Source organism: Lactuca sativa, chromosome 8 (assembly GCF_002870075.4).
Source record: "Lactuca sativa cultivar Salinas chromosome 8, Lsat_Salinas_v11, whole genome shotgun sequence".
NCBI lineage: Eukaryota > Viridiplantae > Streptophyta > Magnoliopsida > Asterales > Asteraceae > Lactuca > Lactuca sativa.
The window spans coordinates 179,326,738-179,343,202 of record NC_056630.2 but is presented as its reverse complement, the minus strand read 5'-3'; the positions used below and the strand labels follow the sequence as shown (position 1 = coordinate 179,343,202).

The following is a 16,465-nucleotide window of genomic DNA, read 5'->3' as shown; positions in this document are numbered from 1 at the left end:
AAAGATTCTGTAAGTAACTTAAAGCTCAATCTGAAACTTACTAATGACATATTTATTCCTGTAGATGTGCAAAATGCAGTCATTGGAGAATATTATAAAGTTCGTTAATGAGAAATTCAAGGTGACCATTTCTCCCAATGTGGACTTTGCGTTTGTGATCACAATTATAGCAATTGTTGAGGCTATGGAAGACTCCGACAAAAAAAGTAAAGGTGCTGTGCAAGTTGTTGGAGGTGTGACTAACGTTGTTGGCACAATACTCCTTTTATAGTCATATTAGTTGCATTCTCTACTCCTAAATTCTTCCATGGATCAACGGGTTTATATATGGCTTATCCGACAATTCATATCATCTTTTCACATCGTGATGGATATGGTATGATTACCATGATAGGCTCAAATTATGGTTCCTTAATTGTGTTAATTAGAAGTAATTAAGTTATAATTTGGACATGTTAATTAGTTGTATACTAGTGCCGAAGAATAAATGTTTCTTTGGAATTTTTTTTGAAGTTTGTATAACTATTAAGAAGCGGTATTCAATAGTATCAAACATTGTAATATAAATATCTAGCAATAGTCCAGATGTATGTGTTCAGCTTTTTAATAAACTAGTCGAATGCCCGCGCGTTGCGCAAAAGCATCTATATAGTTGGAATCTTTACAAATATATATTTTAAATTGTATGATAATATATACATTTATTAAAACTGCATAATTTCAATCTTTTGAATAAGCTCTATCTGCGGATTACTCATAAATAAAATTAAATACAGTATATGTTTCTTTGGAATTTAAGTTGTTATTATTTTTAATTCATTTTTAAAATTTATTTCCTTAACGTTTTAATTTTCGTTAGTGTAATCATTTAAAACATCAAACAATTTTTTTTATTTTAAAAGTAACAATATAATCATTTATATAGAGTTATTTTTAACTATTGTTATTGTAGGTTATTTTAAGCTACTTATTTCAAAACTTTTAACGATTATAAAAATATCTTTAGGAAATATTTTAGTGAATTGTTATTACAATTTAGTTTTTGCATTTAGCATTACAATTTATCACTTTCACTGTTCACAAAGTATTCTTTGGGTTTTTTAAATGGAACTGAAATTTATATTGAAGTTGACCCTGTAATGTTATATTTAAATTAATAATTTAAGTATTTTGCTCATACAGTTCAAATGTTGTAGGTTTAAACTGATAATGGTTTACATACAACAATATATTAAATCTAATAAATTAAGTATAATATGTTAAAAGTTGAAGACATAACTTTATAAGTAGAAGTAAAAATATTATTTTAATATTGAAATTTAGTTTATTTTTTATTACACTTTAGGTTTGATACTTATTTAACCTTATTAACCAATTTATAATCATTTTTAGAAAGACACTACAATTTATCACTTTTAACTATTTACAAAATATTCTTTGGGTTGTTTTAGTTTAACTAAATTTTATATTTAAGTTGATCATGTAAGGTTATATTTAAATTAACAATTTAAGTATTTTATATAAATTGATCAAAAGTTGTAGCTTTATAGTGATAATGGTTTATACAACATATTAGACCTAATAAATTAAGTATAATATGTTAAAAGTAAAAAACAAACTTTATAAGTTGAAGAAAATATATTTTTTTTAATATTGAAATTTAGTTTATATATGATTACACTTTAGGTTTGATATTTATTTAACCTTATTAACCAACTTATAATAATTATTAGAAAGAAATTGAAAAGTCATGGGAGTTTCAAATGAATGTGGTGAAAAGAAAAAATGCATGAGAGTTTCAAATGAATGTGGTTCAAGAAAAAATGCAAGCTTTATAAGTATATAATGATACGATGTTGTATTAACCAATATTTTTTTAGCAATTCTTCCTATATATTATTTTAAGTCCTTACAGTCCACTTTCATTATTAAGCAATTTGTGGACGTAGATGTGTGTTTCATAAATGGGTTTCATGGTTTTATTATTTTAATATCTATATTTCACATTTAAAATTATAAAACAAAAACAAAGAATGTTTATAAAACCATAAACATGTTTAATATTTGTCTTTGTTTCATAAAACTAAAACTAAAATTTATGATAAAAAGGTTTAGTAAAATTGCTTCAATATTGATTTTATTCTACACGTATCAATTAGCTCTTATTTAATTGTGTAATTTCTTTTTTATATTTTTAAGTTAATATAAAAAATTGTATTAGTATGAAAAATATCTAAACACATTACATAATACTATAAATTTGAAATAAGATAGATGACATAAAATGAAAATATTTATTAAATGCTGGTCCATGATGTCAACCCTTGTAAGAAACAGATGGTTACTATACCCCTTGAGTCCTAAATTGTATAATTCACATAAATGTTGGGGCCTCTTTATGAAATACACATCTACTAGCTGGGAAGAGGTACCGGGTTTAATACTCACGTGGGGTCAGAGGTCCGGAGTTCAATCCCTACAAAATCCAATTTGGGTGCCTCTTAAACTTGTGCCACATGTAGGGAAATTTTCCCTGGAAACCCCTATGTTGGGTTTTCCTTGTAAAGGAGCTCGAACCCGGGGTGCTCGTTGAAATATGCGAGTAGGCTTCCGATTAATCATTTGCCATTTCCAAAAAAACATAAATGTTGTGGCAGGGTACCTTTACTGGGAAAAGTCAAGGCCATCACAACACGAATATACGACCGATGAAATTGTATAGTTCAAGTAAGATGTTTTTTGGGTTAATGACACAAAATCCCTTAAGTTTGAATAAAATTGCTGGTTTACCCAAAGTTGATTTTTATGTTCATTGATGCCTTATATTTGGGTAAAATTTGTCGTTTAAACCCTTTTTTCCGGTTTAGGATCCGAAACAATTCTTGAATGGGGTATTCAACTCCAGATATGAATGGAAAACGACATCTTTATTAGTTTTATTGGTTCTATTTCCTACTTTTTATGAAGAGAACTAATATTTTTATCAAAGGATTAGAAAAACAAAAGGTTACTAAGCCTTTTTGGAACATTGACTAGTCTGTAAACGGTGACATGGCAGCTGACTAAGGAAGCCACCTCAGTCGCTATTCTTTTACTCCAAAAATCAAATGAAGGAAGAAATTTTGGTGATGCCGGGAATCGAACTAGCAAGCTTTTAATTAAACATTACCTCTTCTATTAGATGTACTTATACACACGTGTTCTTTGACAGCTAATCAGTTAGTCGGTTCATTCAGTTAGTTGTTATAGCTATTAGGCGAATGATAAGAATATAGCGTATGATAAGAGGTGTAATTTAGCTATGTTTAGAGCCTGTATATAAATAGGTTGTAATGATGAAATTCAGTAATAAGAGAAATAATTTCATCTTTCTGTGAACTTTAATATGGTATCAGAAATGATGCTCTCGTCTGTGTTACACTCTGTTCTTCCAATTCATTTGATTTCATGATCATTTGATCTTTCCGGATCTAGATCATTTGATATTTTGTTTCGATTGATTTTTTTCTTCAATCTTCTTGTTTACATTTCATTGATCTTCATTCAGTTGAATCTCTATTTTTTTTTTCTTCGATCATGTCTAGAGAATATGTTCATCTGACTCAAACTAGCAATAATATGGATCACAATTCTGCAAATGATCCATATTTTTTGCATCATTCTGACAATCTAGGATTAGTTCTTATTTCGTGGCTTCTCAATTCCATTTCCAAAGAGATGTCGGCTTCTGTGATCTATCTCAATACAGCTGAAGCAATTTGGAAGGAATTCAAGGAAAGATTCCAACAAAGCTATGGACCACGAATATTTCAGATTAAAAGAGATCTCATGAATCTCGTTCAAGGTCAGGACTCTGTAAGCACCTACTTCACTAAACTCAAGTTTATTGGGAAGAATTGGCAAATTATAACTCGAATTGTACATATGGCTTATGTGTTTGTGGTGGAGCTAGAGAAACAGAGCAGTCTATGAGTTTCTTAACGGGTTTAAATGATACATATGCCTAAATTAGGGGTCAGATTCTACTTATGGATCATTTTCCCTCTGTTAATAAGATTTTTTTCTCTTGTCATTCAAGAAGAATGACAGAGGAATGTTGGAATGAATTAAGCAAATACACCTATGGTTATTAATGTTCGCAGTAACAATAAAAATAGAGATTCTAACTCTGTAAACAGGTCTCAAAGCCGTTCTAATTACAAGAACAACAACAAACCTCCTTTTTGCACTAATTGCAAAAGAACTGGCCACATTCAAGAGAAATGATATAGGCTTCATGGCTTTCCTCCAGGATACAGAAACAACCAGTCTTCAAATGATAATCGTGTTAACTCCATCTCTTTCAACCAAGAAGATTCCACAGGCCATAACACTCAAAATACCATAAATATCCCTATGGATGATTGTCAAGCTGTTACCAATCTTACCAATGCTCAATGTCAACAACTTATAGCTTTGTTATCTGGCAAGCTTGCTTTTACAAATACTATTTCTTCTTCTCATGAGACCTCAACAGGTAATTACTATATTCTCAATCTAACTACTGGATATTACAAGTCAAATGTGTGGATTTTAGATTCAGGGGCAACGAGACATATTTGTAATGATAAAGTGTTATTTGTGGGTATGAAGAAAATTACAGATACAAGGGTGTCATTACTAAATCAATCTAAAATATACATTCATTATATTGGGGATTTTAAGACTAATTCACATATTCAGCTTAGAGATGTTCTCTTTGTCCCAGAATTTGAATTGGATCTTATCTCCATTACATCCATAACCAATCCTGGAACTATTTCTGTCAAATTTTACCATTATTTTGCTCTTATAAAGCAGTTGAAGGACATGAAGATGATTGGCAGGGGTAGAGTTCAAGCTGGCTTATATGTTTTAGAGGATTCTCCACATTCTTCTATGGTTTTTGTCAATGTAGTTTCATGTCAACAATGGCACCAAAGATTTAGCCATCCACCTGTCAATAAACTCAAGATGCTTGATAGTATTCTTGTATCAGATAAGGATTTTGATAAAACCCCATGTGTTACTTGTCCTTTAGCAAAACGAAAGAAGTTGTCCTTTCCTTCTTCAAACAATGTAAAACTCAATCCTTTTGATTTAGTACATTGAGATATTTGGGGACCATATGTTGTTAATTCCCATCAAGGGCATAGATATTTCATAACTTTGGTTGATGATTGTTCAAGATTCACTTGGACTTATCTAGTTAGACAAAAGGCAGATGCTCATATTGTTATTCCAAAGTTCTTTCAAATGGTTCAAACTCAATTTGGGACTAATATCAAGGGTTTTAAATCTGATAATGAAAAAGAATTAGCTTTCACTGAATTCTTTGAAGCTAAAGGTACCCTTCACCAATTTTCTTGTGTGGAAAGACCACAATAAAATTCTGTTGTAGAAAGGAAGCATCAACTTTTATTAAACGTGGCTCGTGCATTGTATTTTCAGTCCAAATTACCTCTCATTTATTGGTCAGAATGTGTTCTTCATGCCACTTTTTTGATCAGTAGGACTCCATGCAAGTTACTTGGTAAAATTTATCCATTTGAAAAGTCATATAATAACCAACTTGATTACAATATGCTTAGATCTTTTGGATGCTTAGCATTTGTTTCAACTCTTAATTCAAGTCGTACCAAATTTTCCCCTCGTGCTACTGCATGTGTTTTCATAGGTTACAAACCTGGAATGAAGGCTTTTAAGTTTCTTGATCTTGAAACAAGGCAAATATTCATGTCTCGTGACTGAGTTTTTCATTAGAATATCTTTCCTTTTACTCAAACCATAGATAACTCCAATCATAATCCCTTTCCTTTTCAGACTGTAGCTGTTGTTCTTGACCCTGAATTGGATGATGACACTGAACTGCATAATACAATTTCTAATGATGATTCTTTTTTTAATGATCATGAGGAAGTCTTACAACATCCACCTATTTCTTCTAGACCACAAAGACTTAGAATTAAACCCACATACTTACAAGATTATCATTGTAACCTTGTTCAAAATGAACCAATAACCACCAAAGCCAGATATCCAATTTCTCAATCTGTTGACTATTCCAGATTATCTTCTACACAAAAGGCTTTTACATTAGCTATTTTAGCTGAAATTGAACCAAAATCATATAAGGAAGCTTCATTATCTAAAGAATGGACGGATGCTATGACAGAAGAACTAAATGCATTGGAATTAAACAATACCTGGTCTATTATGCCCTTACCTCCAGAAAAAAAGCTTTAGGCTGCAAGTGGGTATATAAAATCAAGAGGAGGGCAGATGGGTTAATTGAACGATATAAGGCAAGGCTTGTTGTCAAAGGCTTTAATCAACAAGGGGTCGATTTTGTTGATACTTTTTCACCGGTTGCAAAATTAGTTATGGTGAAGCTTCTTCTTGCATTAGCTGCTCAAAATTAGACCGGGCAAAACATGACACGACACGAAAACCCGACACGAACTTAGTGGGTTAGGGTCAGAGATTTCGACACGTTTATGTAAACGGGTTGACATGACACGAGTCGATAATTAAACGGGTAGGGTTATGGTCAAGACTTTCAACCCGAAGATGACTCGAATATGACCCGTTTAATTATATATTATTTATTATAAATTTCATATTTTTATAAATATGTTATATGTTATAGACTCGTAGTAGGCCAAACTTAATAATTAGAAGTAATATTCAAATTTTCAAAGTTACTTAATTTTATTCATCCTCACCACATATCCCTTTTGCTCCCAAACTTTAACTCTTTTCATTTTTCCTTCTAAACTTACTATAAATTTTGTCATTCCATCTCATAACTCCAGTGTTTCACTTTTTCCTTTTTGCCTCCACAACTCTTACTTTCCAACCTTTATAATATTTCAACTCGACATGACACAAAATATTTACAAGGTCTAAACCTTAACCCGAAACCCGACACGAAACCGACACGAAAATAAACGGGTTGACACAACATGACACGATAATTAAATGGGTCGGGTTAGTCAACCCGTTTAATTTCTTGACACGACACGAACCCGACACGACACGACACGTTTTCCAGGTCTACTCAAAACTCATGGTCTTTATTGCAACTTGATGTTAATAATGCATTCCTTAACGGTGACTTACTTGAAGATGTGTATATGCAAGCTACAAAAGTCTTTATATGGACTTAAGCAATCCTCTAGACAATGGTATGCAAAGTTTTCATCATTTCTTCTTGCAGAAGGGTTTATGCAGTCTAAAGCTGGTTACTCATTGTTTTACAAAGGATCTGGGTAAACATACATTGCATTATTAGTATATGTTGACGATATAGTTCTTACCGGTGCTTCTTTGGATGAAATAAATTGAAATAAATTGAAATATAAATTTATATAGTTGCACTTATGAATGACTAAAATAACAGGAAATGACTAAAATAACAGGAAATGGATTAATTGTCAATATGGTTGAGTGCAAATTACCATTATGTCCCTGGAGTACTAATAATAAGAACAAAAATTATAAAATCCTTAAAATAGTACTAATAAAAACAAAGAATGAGAAGAACAAATAACAAACATACAATATTTTGAACAACAAAATCATAAAAGTACACACAAAAAATATAAAGACAAAGAATTTACCATTATGTCCCTGGAGCACTAATAATGAGAAGAACAAAGATAAACTTAAATATAAATTTATATAGTTGCACTCATGAATGGCTAAAATAATAGGAAATGGATTAATTGTCAATATGGTTGAGTGTAAATTATAATTATGTCCTTGGAGTACTAATAATAAGAACAAAAATTATAAAATCCTTAAAATAGTTCTACAGATGGTATAATGGTAATTAAAACAATCAGTTTTTCCACATGCCTCTTAAAAATAATTTACAACCATAAATAAGTTTACCAATATACCCGTAACACATTCATTTTGTATATGTAATACGTAAGATATGAGATATATGTGGCGAGGGCATTTTCGTCCTTTGAACATACTTATAACAATTAACAAACCTCATGATACATTATAACAGTGGATAATGGATTGAAATACATGCATAGATATTGGGTAAAATTAAAAACCAAGCCACACCCTTTAAACAAACCATCATTGAGTTATCAAAATCAGTAACATGAATGTATTCACTATAAATTATATGCAAATAGGTATACATGAGAAAACAGTAAATGAAAAATGATAACTACCTCCACGTTATTGTTTATAAAAAATAAGGCAAACACCTTAACTACATGCATAGATACTCTACTCCCAATACTAAAGAAATTAGTCTGGGTTTAGTTAATATGTTTTCGGTTTAAACCAGTTCAGATCAATGACAAAAAATGTAATTATAGTAAAACATGACAGAAATGCCCCTTGATTCAAAATGGGACCAATCAATCAAGTAATACAAAATACAATCACGTAATACCAAAGCAGAGAATATATAACAAAAAACAGAAAAAAATAAATTATTTCTATAAAACGTGACAGAAATACCCCCGAACTAAAAAATAAAAATAATCAAAATTACATTTCTATTCGTATGAGTTTGACGGTACTTTTCGGTTTCTTTGTGTAATCAGTCAATGAATCTGGCCTATAAATAGCAATATATAAAGCATATCAGGTCCAAAAAAAAACAAAAAACACAGAATTGGATAGAAAGATGAAAATACATTCTCCATATTTACAGATTTACAGATTATGATATATCAAGCATATAAGGTTCAGAAAAAACAAAAAACATAGAATTTGTTCAAGTAAGGGATTGTTGGGAAGTATGAAGTAAAATAAAACAAAAACTTAATGAAACATGGTATAATCGGTAATTATAAGTGAAACAAAGTATATACCCCTGATGTGAAAATTACCAATATGTCCCTGGAGTAGTAGGGGGATAAAAAGATGAAAAACAAACAGGGACAGCCTCAGTGATTCAAGCATATCAGGTCCAGAAAAAACAAAAAACACAGAATGTGATATATCATAATTTGTAAATCTGTCAAAGAGGTTCAGAAATAAAATGGAACAAACCTTTTTTATAAGACAAAGTTAAATTAGCTATTAGCAACAACACCCATTACAAAAAGGATGAAGTGAAAGTTTGGATTTTTAATGTAAAAAAATCTCAATCAACGAATATGTGCAAAAACAATTAAGAGATATTAATTGCCTATGTGGTTTTACCCTGTTATGAGAAAAAGTAAAAAAAAAAAAACATTTATAAACCGATTTAATATTAAAAAAAAAATTTGTTCTAATTACCATTCTACCATTTGTAACTGGGTAATGATTAATTAACATAATTTTCTCTACATGCTGCTCCTCGCGTTCAAAATGAGTAAATTGTATTGGTAAACATGAACCAAATTGGACAAAGATTTCAATTTTGGACCAAACACAGAAAAAATAAGAACGAAAACAATAAACATTGATATAATTATGCGATGGTATTATCTCCAAAAGAACCGATTCGTTTAAATTAAAGTAGTAATATATAAAGAATTTCATAAGAGATGAATAAATACAAATGTGGTTCAATATTAGTACATGTTTCCTGCGAATCAAATTCGTCAAAAACCTTCGTATAAAAAGATGAAAAACAAACAGGGATTGTTAGAAAGTATGAAGTAGAATAAAACAAAAACTGAAAGAAACATGGTATAATCGGTAATTATAAGTGAAACAATAACATACAACGTTAATGTGGCCTAAGTCCTAATTCATATAAATCTGATTATTTACCAATCGCAGGCGTACCTTCAATAGTTCAATGGGATAAACGTGAAGAAGCAACGTAAGCAGTAAAGCAGATTGCGATGAGAGAGTGAGAGAGGGCCTGCCGCCTGCGAAGTTCAATGCTGTAAAGAATGATGCATATTCGTATGTTTCAGTATATATTGAACATAATAAGATCAAATTGACCTAATAATCAAATTAAAATGTAATTGATATGATTGATATTGATACCATAAAAAGATGCTCTTAATCAGGTATATAATGAAATTGATTCCATATTCCATTCGATTTCCATCCATATCCCAAATTCCACATTCAAATTGCCATATTGCCAGATTGCCATTGCCATATATTTCCATATTTCCATATATCTAATCTATCTTCCGTCTGTAATGATACGTGAAACCAAACAGGGTAAAAATGGGATTTAACATTGGCAGGAAATGCGTTATTGGGATGACACGTGTGAAAGAGGTTTTGTTTATTAAATAGGGAGATTAGTTTTTTCCATATATTTTTATATATTATATAATATATTAAATCTAAGACCCCTTTAGGGGCAGAAGTTGCTTCTTATTGGTGGAATTTTTTTTTCTATTTTTCGTTGTTAGGTTTCCTTTTGGTCACAGCCACTAAACAATAATTGCTACGTGTACGTGTTATATTCTCCTCCCACCTCTCGCTGCTTCCAAATTACAAATCGACAGATAATTTACCACCGCCTGATTCCTCAATACACCTTCTTTCCTCGACCGCCTCATCTCACTCCATTAATCCTTCAGTTCCACTCTTCCAGTTTCTGTCTTTCGCTTCTGCTTCCGCCTCCGTCTTAGTCGTTGAAGTTTCAGGTTCCCCTGAGAATCTTCGTTTCCACATTATCCTCATGAATAAGGAAGTTGCCTAATGATTGTAAGCTTTTTCGTTGATTTGTTTTTATACTTATCGATTTTTAGGTCAACGTTACTGCTACCCAACCAATCAACGAAAGGTTTTGTACAAGGGGCATCTTCTTGCTGTATTGAACTATTTCACTTATGATCAAATTGGTATAGGAATGCGTTTGGTGAATTTACGGTAAAGGTTTAGAAAAAAAAATTGCAGTTTTTTTTTACTTACCTATTGAATCCCATTTTCCACATCCTCCAAACTAATAACTTCTTTTTTGTTTTTTTGAATTCGGAAACGCCGATTGACACTCCAACGATCGATCAAATACAAAGGTAAGCTTTTATCGAAAGTTCCTACATACAGTGCGATTGATTTACCTGATCTCATTTATATTATTCACGATTCTTCAGTGATCCTTTTGTCAACTACTTATACACAAAGTACACAAATTATCAATCAATCAATGGCAAAACACGAAGATCTACTGGTTCCAATCCACTCGAAACTTAATGAGGCTTACGGTGATGGATCACAGGTTGAACAAGCTCAACTTCGTTTCTCCATTCTCGATTCCAAATTCGAAGAATTCAGTCATCTTCCTCCTGACCTCTATGCTCGCACTCCAGGTTATCCCTCTTTAAGTTCACAAATTTTATTTTGTATCGATAATTGTATGATTATTCAATTATTGGATTTTTGTGATTATTTTTTAGCTTAATTCGAAAGTACATTGACTAATGACCAATGTTAATCAGTTTCTTAAGTAAATTAAGATCGGGAATAGAAATCTGAACTCTTTTTTGTGATGAAGGTGATAACCGTTTAGATTAAGCCTTTCTTATCTCCTTAAGTTTTAGTTTGTTAAAGTGTTTGTTGCTGGAATACAGGTATGCATCTCTCATTTTCTTTACTAATAGTCATTAATAACATTTTGTTGTAATAACTTCGTAGTTAAATTGTGGGAAATAGCAACGTACCATTACTCTTTTTTACCAATAGTAATTTTTTATTCAATAGATGACTTTCTCCTATCTGGTTCAATTTTTGACCATTTTGCCCCTGATGTTACTTTGGTGAAATTCAATATTTCTGCTTTATAAATGGAGATGAAAATTTTATGGTGTTTTGTTTGTGAAAAAACTGAAACCCCATTTTCTTCTTGGTTCATCTGGAGTTGGAGGTGTGAAAAATTTTGAGGGATTGAAAATTACAACACGACAAGTGACAATAAATACTATTAGACTTTTAATTTTTGTGTGCCAAAGTATGTCATTTCTCATAAAAAAAGGATTTCTCTTTTGCTTCTCTTACCACAATAAACATGTTTTTATATATTTTTTTCACTAGATCTAAGATTTTAAAATTTCAGATTTGATGTTCGATTTAATGGAGTTGTGGTGCTCAATGTAACTGAATATAATCTTTCCGTTTTGTCCATTTCTTTGGTGTATCCATCACTGCAAAGCGGGGATTCTTCCCTAGTTATTACATATCAATATAAATATAAATATAAATAGGTAATTCTTGTTTATATTTTATAAATTCACACCCAAATACGATTATCTTTTTGTATATATTTTATAAATTCACACTAAATATATTTTTAAATACATTTTAAATGTATAATTACATTTTTAAATACGTTTTTTAAATGTTTATATGTATCTATACATTATAAGCATATGAAAACATTGAACTGAAAATCTAAAGATTTCATGGTTTTAATATATGTTATGTGTTTGTCCTGGTTCATCTTTCTTATCCTATAAGTTTTTCTCTCTTTATAGTGACCAAATTTATTAAGATTTTAATTGTTTTCCTCCCATTAGATTTCATCTTTATTTCAAACTCCTCGTAACTAATTTTTCCATCCTAAAACCATCAAATTATCAACTTAATCGAATAAAATGTCGCTAAAATGTCTTGAATAAACAAAAATAAAAATGGAACAAATACAAACCTTGTTTGTATCAACATTTAGAATAATTGCAGCAATGATCTCCTCATTGTAAGTTTTAGTTTCATCAACTAAAGCTTCGCTAAGATCATCCTCAATGTAACCACTTATGTTTTTATCAAAAAAAACTCCAAAGCCTCTTTAAGATGATCATCACTGCCTATTTTTCTTAAGTGAACAGAAATAGCAACGAACTCCCCATAGTTCAACTAGCATCTTTAGTTACCAAAATCATTAAAGAAGTCTAAGAATGGTCATTCCAATACTTCTCCATTATGCAGCAATCCATAAGAAATCTCCCACATTTACAAACTACATGTAACGACCCAATTTTCAAGGCTAAAAGTTTCATTTTTGAATTAACGCATTTAATAAACATTTTACCAAAACATTGTCAATAAAGCATTGCATTACAAAATCATAATGTTGTATTTCAAACCATAACGTCATAAGTATGGAAAATCAGAGTACAGTCCCAAAAACTTCTTGTGGAAACATGTGTGTGTGTGTGTGATGCGCTGCTACACCGCCAGCTCTTTCCCCTTCGACGAAGAGGTACCTGAAACCAAAACCAAAACTGTAAGCACAAAGCTTAGTGAGTTCCCCCATCATACCACATACCATACAATATCGTCGGTATCTTTCAACCAGTAACCTTCATCGGTATCTTTCAACCGGTAGCCTTCATCGGTATCTTTCAACCGGTAACCATCATCAGTATCTTTCAACCGGTAATCAACATCAGTATCTTTCAACCGGTAACTGGGGACTATTTCACCCCTACTACTAACATACAGTCAACAGATATAAGCATACAGTCAGGCATATCCGGGTACTAACCTACCCTTGGGTCCTAAGGACCACTGTTAGGGAAACTAATCCCTAGTATACACATAACATATAATCCAGATAAATCTCATAACCGACACATAACCAGACCAAGATAATTATCACAAAGACCATTATCTTCTAAATACCCCTTTTTGGTGGGCTGACATTGTGGCCTTAGACCCACCCCTACTGGAAGGTAACTCACCTCAATATCGTGCAGTGTCTAAACTATCCTCGGTGCACAAGTCGACTCCCTACGACTCCTCGATCCCTACACGACAACCTTCAACTCAACACACATCACATACAACCCTAAACAGGGTCAGTCCAAGTTCAGTCAAAGTCAACATTGGTCAAAGTCAACATTTAGTTGACCTGACTCACCGAGTTGGCCTACCAACTCGTCGAGTCCATGCTTCTCTAATCCCACACAAAACCCCCGCTCCACTCGTTGAGCCTAGCAAAAACTCGACGGGTTCACCGTTAATCATAACATCGGGACCATCTTCATCCGACTCACCGGGTTCCTTCTTGAACTCGTCGAGTTCATCTCCAACTTAAGAACTTGTCCAGTCTATGACTTGTCGAGTTGTATGAACAACTCGTCGAGTCCATCTTCAAAGATTGGGAGATTGATATGGACTCGCCGAGTCTGCTCATACCACTCGCCGAGTCCCATGGCTTCCAGGTCCCTTTTCGCATCTAAACGCACAAGGGACTTCCTTCCTAACACTTACCCATTCACAGAAAGGGTTTGGTGCACAATGGTCACTTACTCGTTGAGTGCCAAGAACAACTCGCCGAGTCCAACCTTGACTTATTCCATACAGTCGATTTAAATGAGGTCTAACACACCAAAACCATAGATCTGGCCTCCTAATGTCCATTTTATACGTGATGTTCCAACGTGATGCACATGCATGGGGTTTTTAGCTCAAAAATCCATATAAGTGTCCTACAATGTGCATGGGGCTCTCATGGCCCTAAAGTTGGCACCTTTATGCCATGAGACCCCTCTTAAGGCCCAGATTTGAAGGCTAGAGTCCACATAACACTCCTTAAATCCGAAAATGGCTTGAAAAGCCCTAAATGCTCCCAAGATCTACAATCTAAAGATGAACAACCAAATGGAAGACCAAAGCAGGAGCATTTTACCTTTATTAAGTTGAAGATGGAATGAGATTTCTGGATCCACAAGCCCCAAGTCGAATACTCAAGCACCTCTTCTTCCTTCCAAGCTTCACAAGTCAACAAAAGCACCAAAATGGCCTTAACACACACACAATCGGCTAGGGTTCGATATGAAGCTTTCAAGAGAGTGTTAGGGACAAGGGAGGCTAAGTTAAGTTGTTTATATAGGGTGTAAACCCTCAGATTTAGGGTTTCACTTATCCAACACCTACTCACCGAGTTAGTCTCCCGACTCGTCGAGTCGGTCACTTAAAATGTCCGCAGCTACGTCCATACTCGGCGAGTTGATCCTCCAACCCGTCGAGTCCCAGAGAAAAATACATATACTGAAGAAAACATACCAGGTGTTACACTACAGGCACCCATTCTCTCTATTACATCCCTTATGGACCTGCATGTCATTAAACCTCCAATAAGCATTCCCAACCTTACTCAAGATCCATGGGTAAAATTGCCCATACCACTCCAAAACTTCCCCATGCTATAACAAGTATAATTAATAAGGCAGTAAGTTTACAATAAAAAATGGATCATCTAGTAGTAAAAAAATTACTTCAAATACATACCTGGCATCTTTTTGTCCTACAAAATTATCTAAATAAACCATCAAAAAGCTATATAAAAATGAACCCATTAAAAACTTCTACAATCTTCCTTTAAATCAAAAAAACATACAAAATCCTTACAACATCTTTGAGAACATAACGATTTCGCAACTACTGAAAATCCAAAAAGTCACGTGACCATTATCGATTTTTAATGACTTTATATTTTATGTTTTAGGGAGATTCAAGACAAATTTACTATTTTCATAGCAAGTTCTTTGCCAACCTTATTATAAACTTGCCACTTAAATTGAGAAGGGTATGGTACATATATTGTATTTTGAGATGGTTAAAAACCTGTAGACAAAAGAATACAAAAATGTAAACGAAGCATGACAAAGTTTAGGGCAAGAGTACCACCATGAAGGGCAATTGAAGTTATGCGTAGAAGGTGTTGTGCATCCCCAAAATCACGGCCAGAAAAGACCGGTTTAATTTATATGTTTTTAAAGTAATTTCAGAGTAATCCTTTGATTAAAAGAGTTGCGGAATTTGTTCCCAAAACGAAATATGATAAAATAAGATTTACCAAAACATTTCTTAAAGAAATGTATTTTCATTATATAACAAAACCCGGGATGTCATGTTCTGATAAACAGACCAAAAGCATAAAAATTACATACAGACCTTACAACAGTTATATAAAACAACAGGTCCATAATCCAAAAATAACTTAACAAGTCATCCAACTTATGCTTTGGCGCCACTACCTGTAATACAAAGAAAATTGAGTGGGTCAGGCTTGGGAGCTTGGTGAGCATATAGGGTTTCAACTCACAATAAATAATTATATTTAATTTCATCAACCAACAATAACCCAATTACCCATTCCCATTATTCTCACTTTACGTCCCTAAAAACAACTAACACAAGGGATCTAGTCTAAGAATATTTCATCGAGGCGACAACACATACTTCGGGGGTTTCCCAGCAATATATATCAAATAAGGCAACCATGAGGGGGATAGAGTACAGAGAATGAACACCCAAGTTCATTAACACCTACAAGTGACGAGTCTGCTAGCGTTCCACGAGATTGTCTAGAAAAGTCTGTGGTCGTCATCTAAATTCCGCTAGATGACTGAATAAAAAACAACAACATTGAGGCCTCTCATCAGTTTATCACACATCAACTATCTACTCAAGTTCTACCCAACAATTTGTAGATAGCAATATATATATATATATATATATATATATATATATATATATATATATATATATATATATATATATGCATTTA

At 32.6% G+C, this 16,465-nt stretch overlaps 1 protein-coding gene and 1 long non-coding RNA gene across 3 annotated transcripts in view; both read left to right on the top strand.

The window, feature by feature from the left end:
• LOC111885796 (protein LURP-one-related 10-like) overlaps positions 1-501 on the top strand; it is a 38,015-nt gene extending 37,514 nt beyond the window's left edge. The window contains exon 3 of the mRNA XM_052766979.1: positions 65-501. Coding sequence (XP_052622939.1) covers positions 65-271 — 207 coding nt within the window. The 3' untranslated portion in view covers positions 272-501. The remainder of the gene's footprint in view (positions 1-64) is intronic.
• A 9,809-nt stretch (positions 502-10,310) lies between these two features.
• Positions 10,311-16,465, top strand: part of LOC111885776 (uncharacterized) — a 32,914-nt gene continuing 26,759 nt past the window's right edge. Inside the window, exons 1-3 of one of the 2 annotated variants that reach the window (XR_006186324.2) lie at positions 10,311-10,598; positions 10,704-10,824; positions 11,049-11,264. This is a non-coding gene — a long non-coding RNA (uncharacterized LOC111885776). Of the gene's footprint in view, positions 10,599-10,703; positions 10,825-11,048; positions 11,449-16,465 lie in introns of those variants that run through there. The other variant, XR_006186322.2, reaches the window with a different exon arrangement.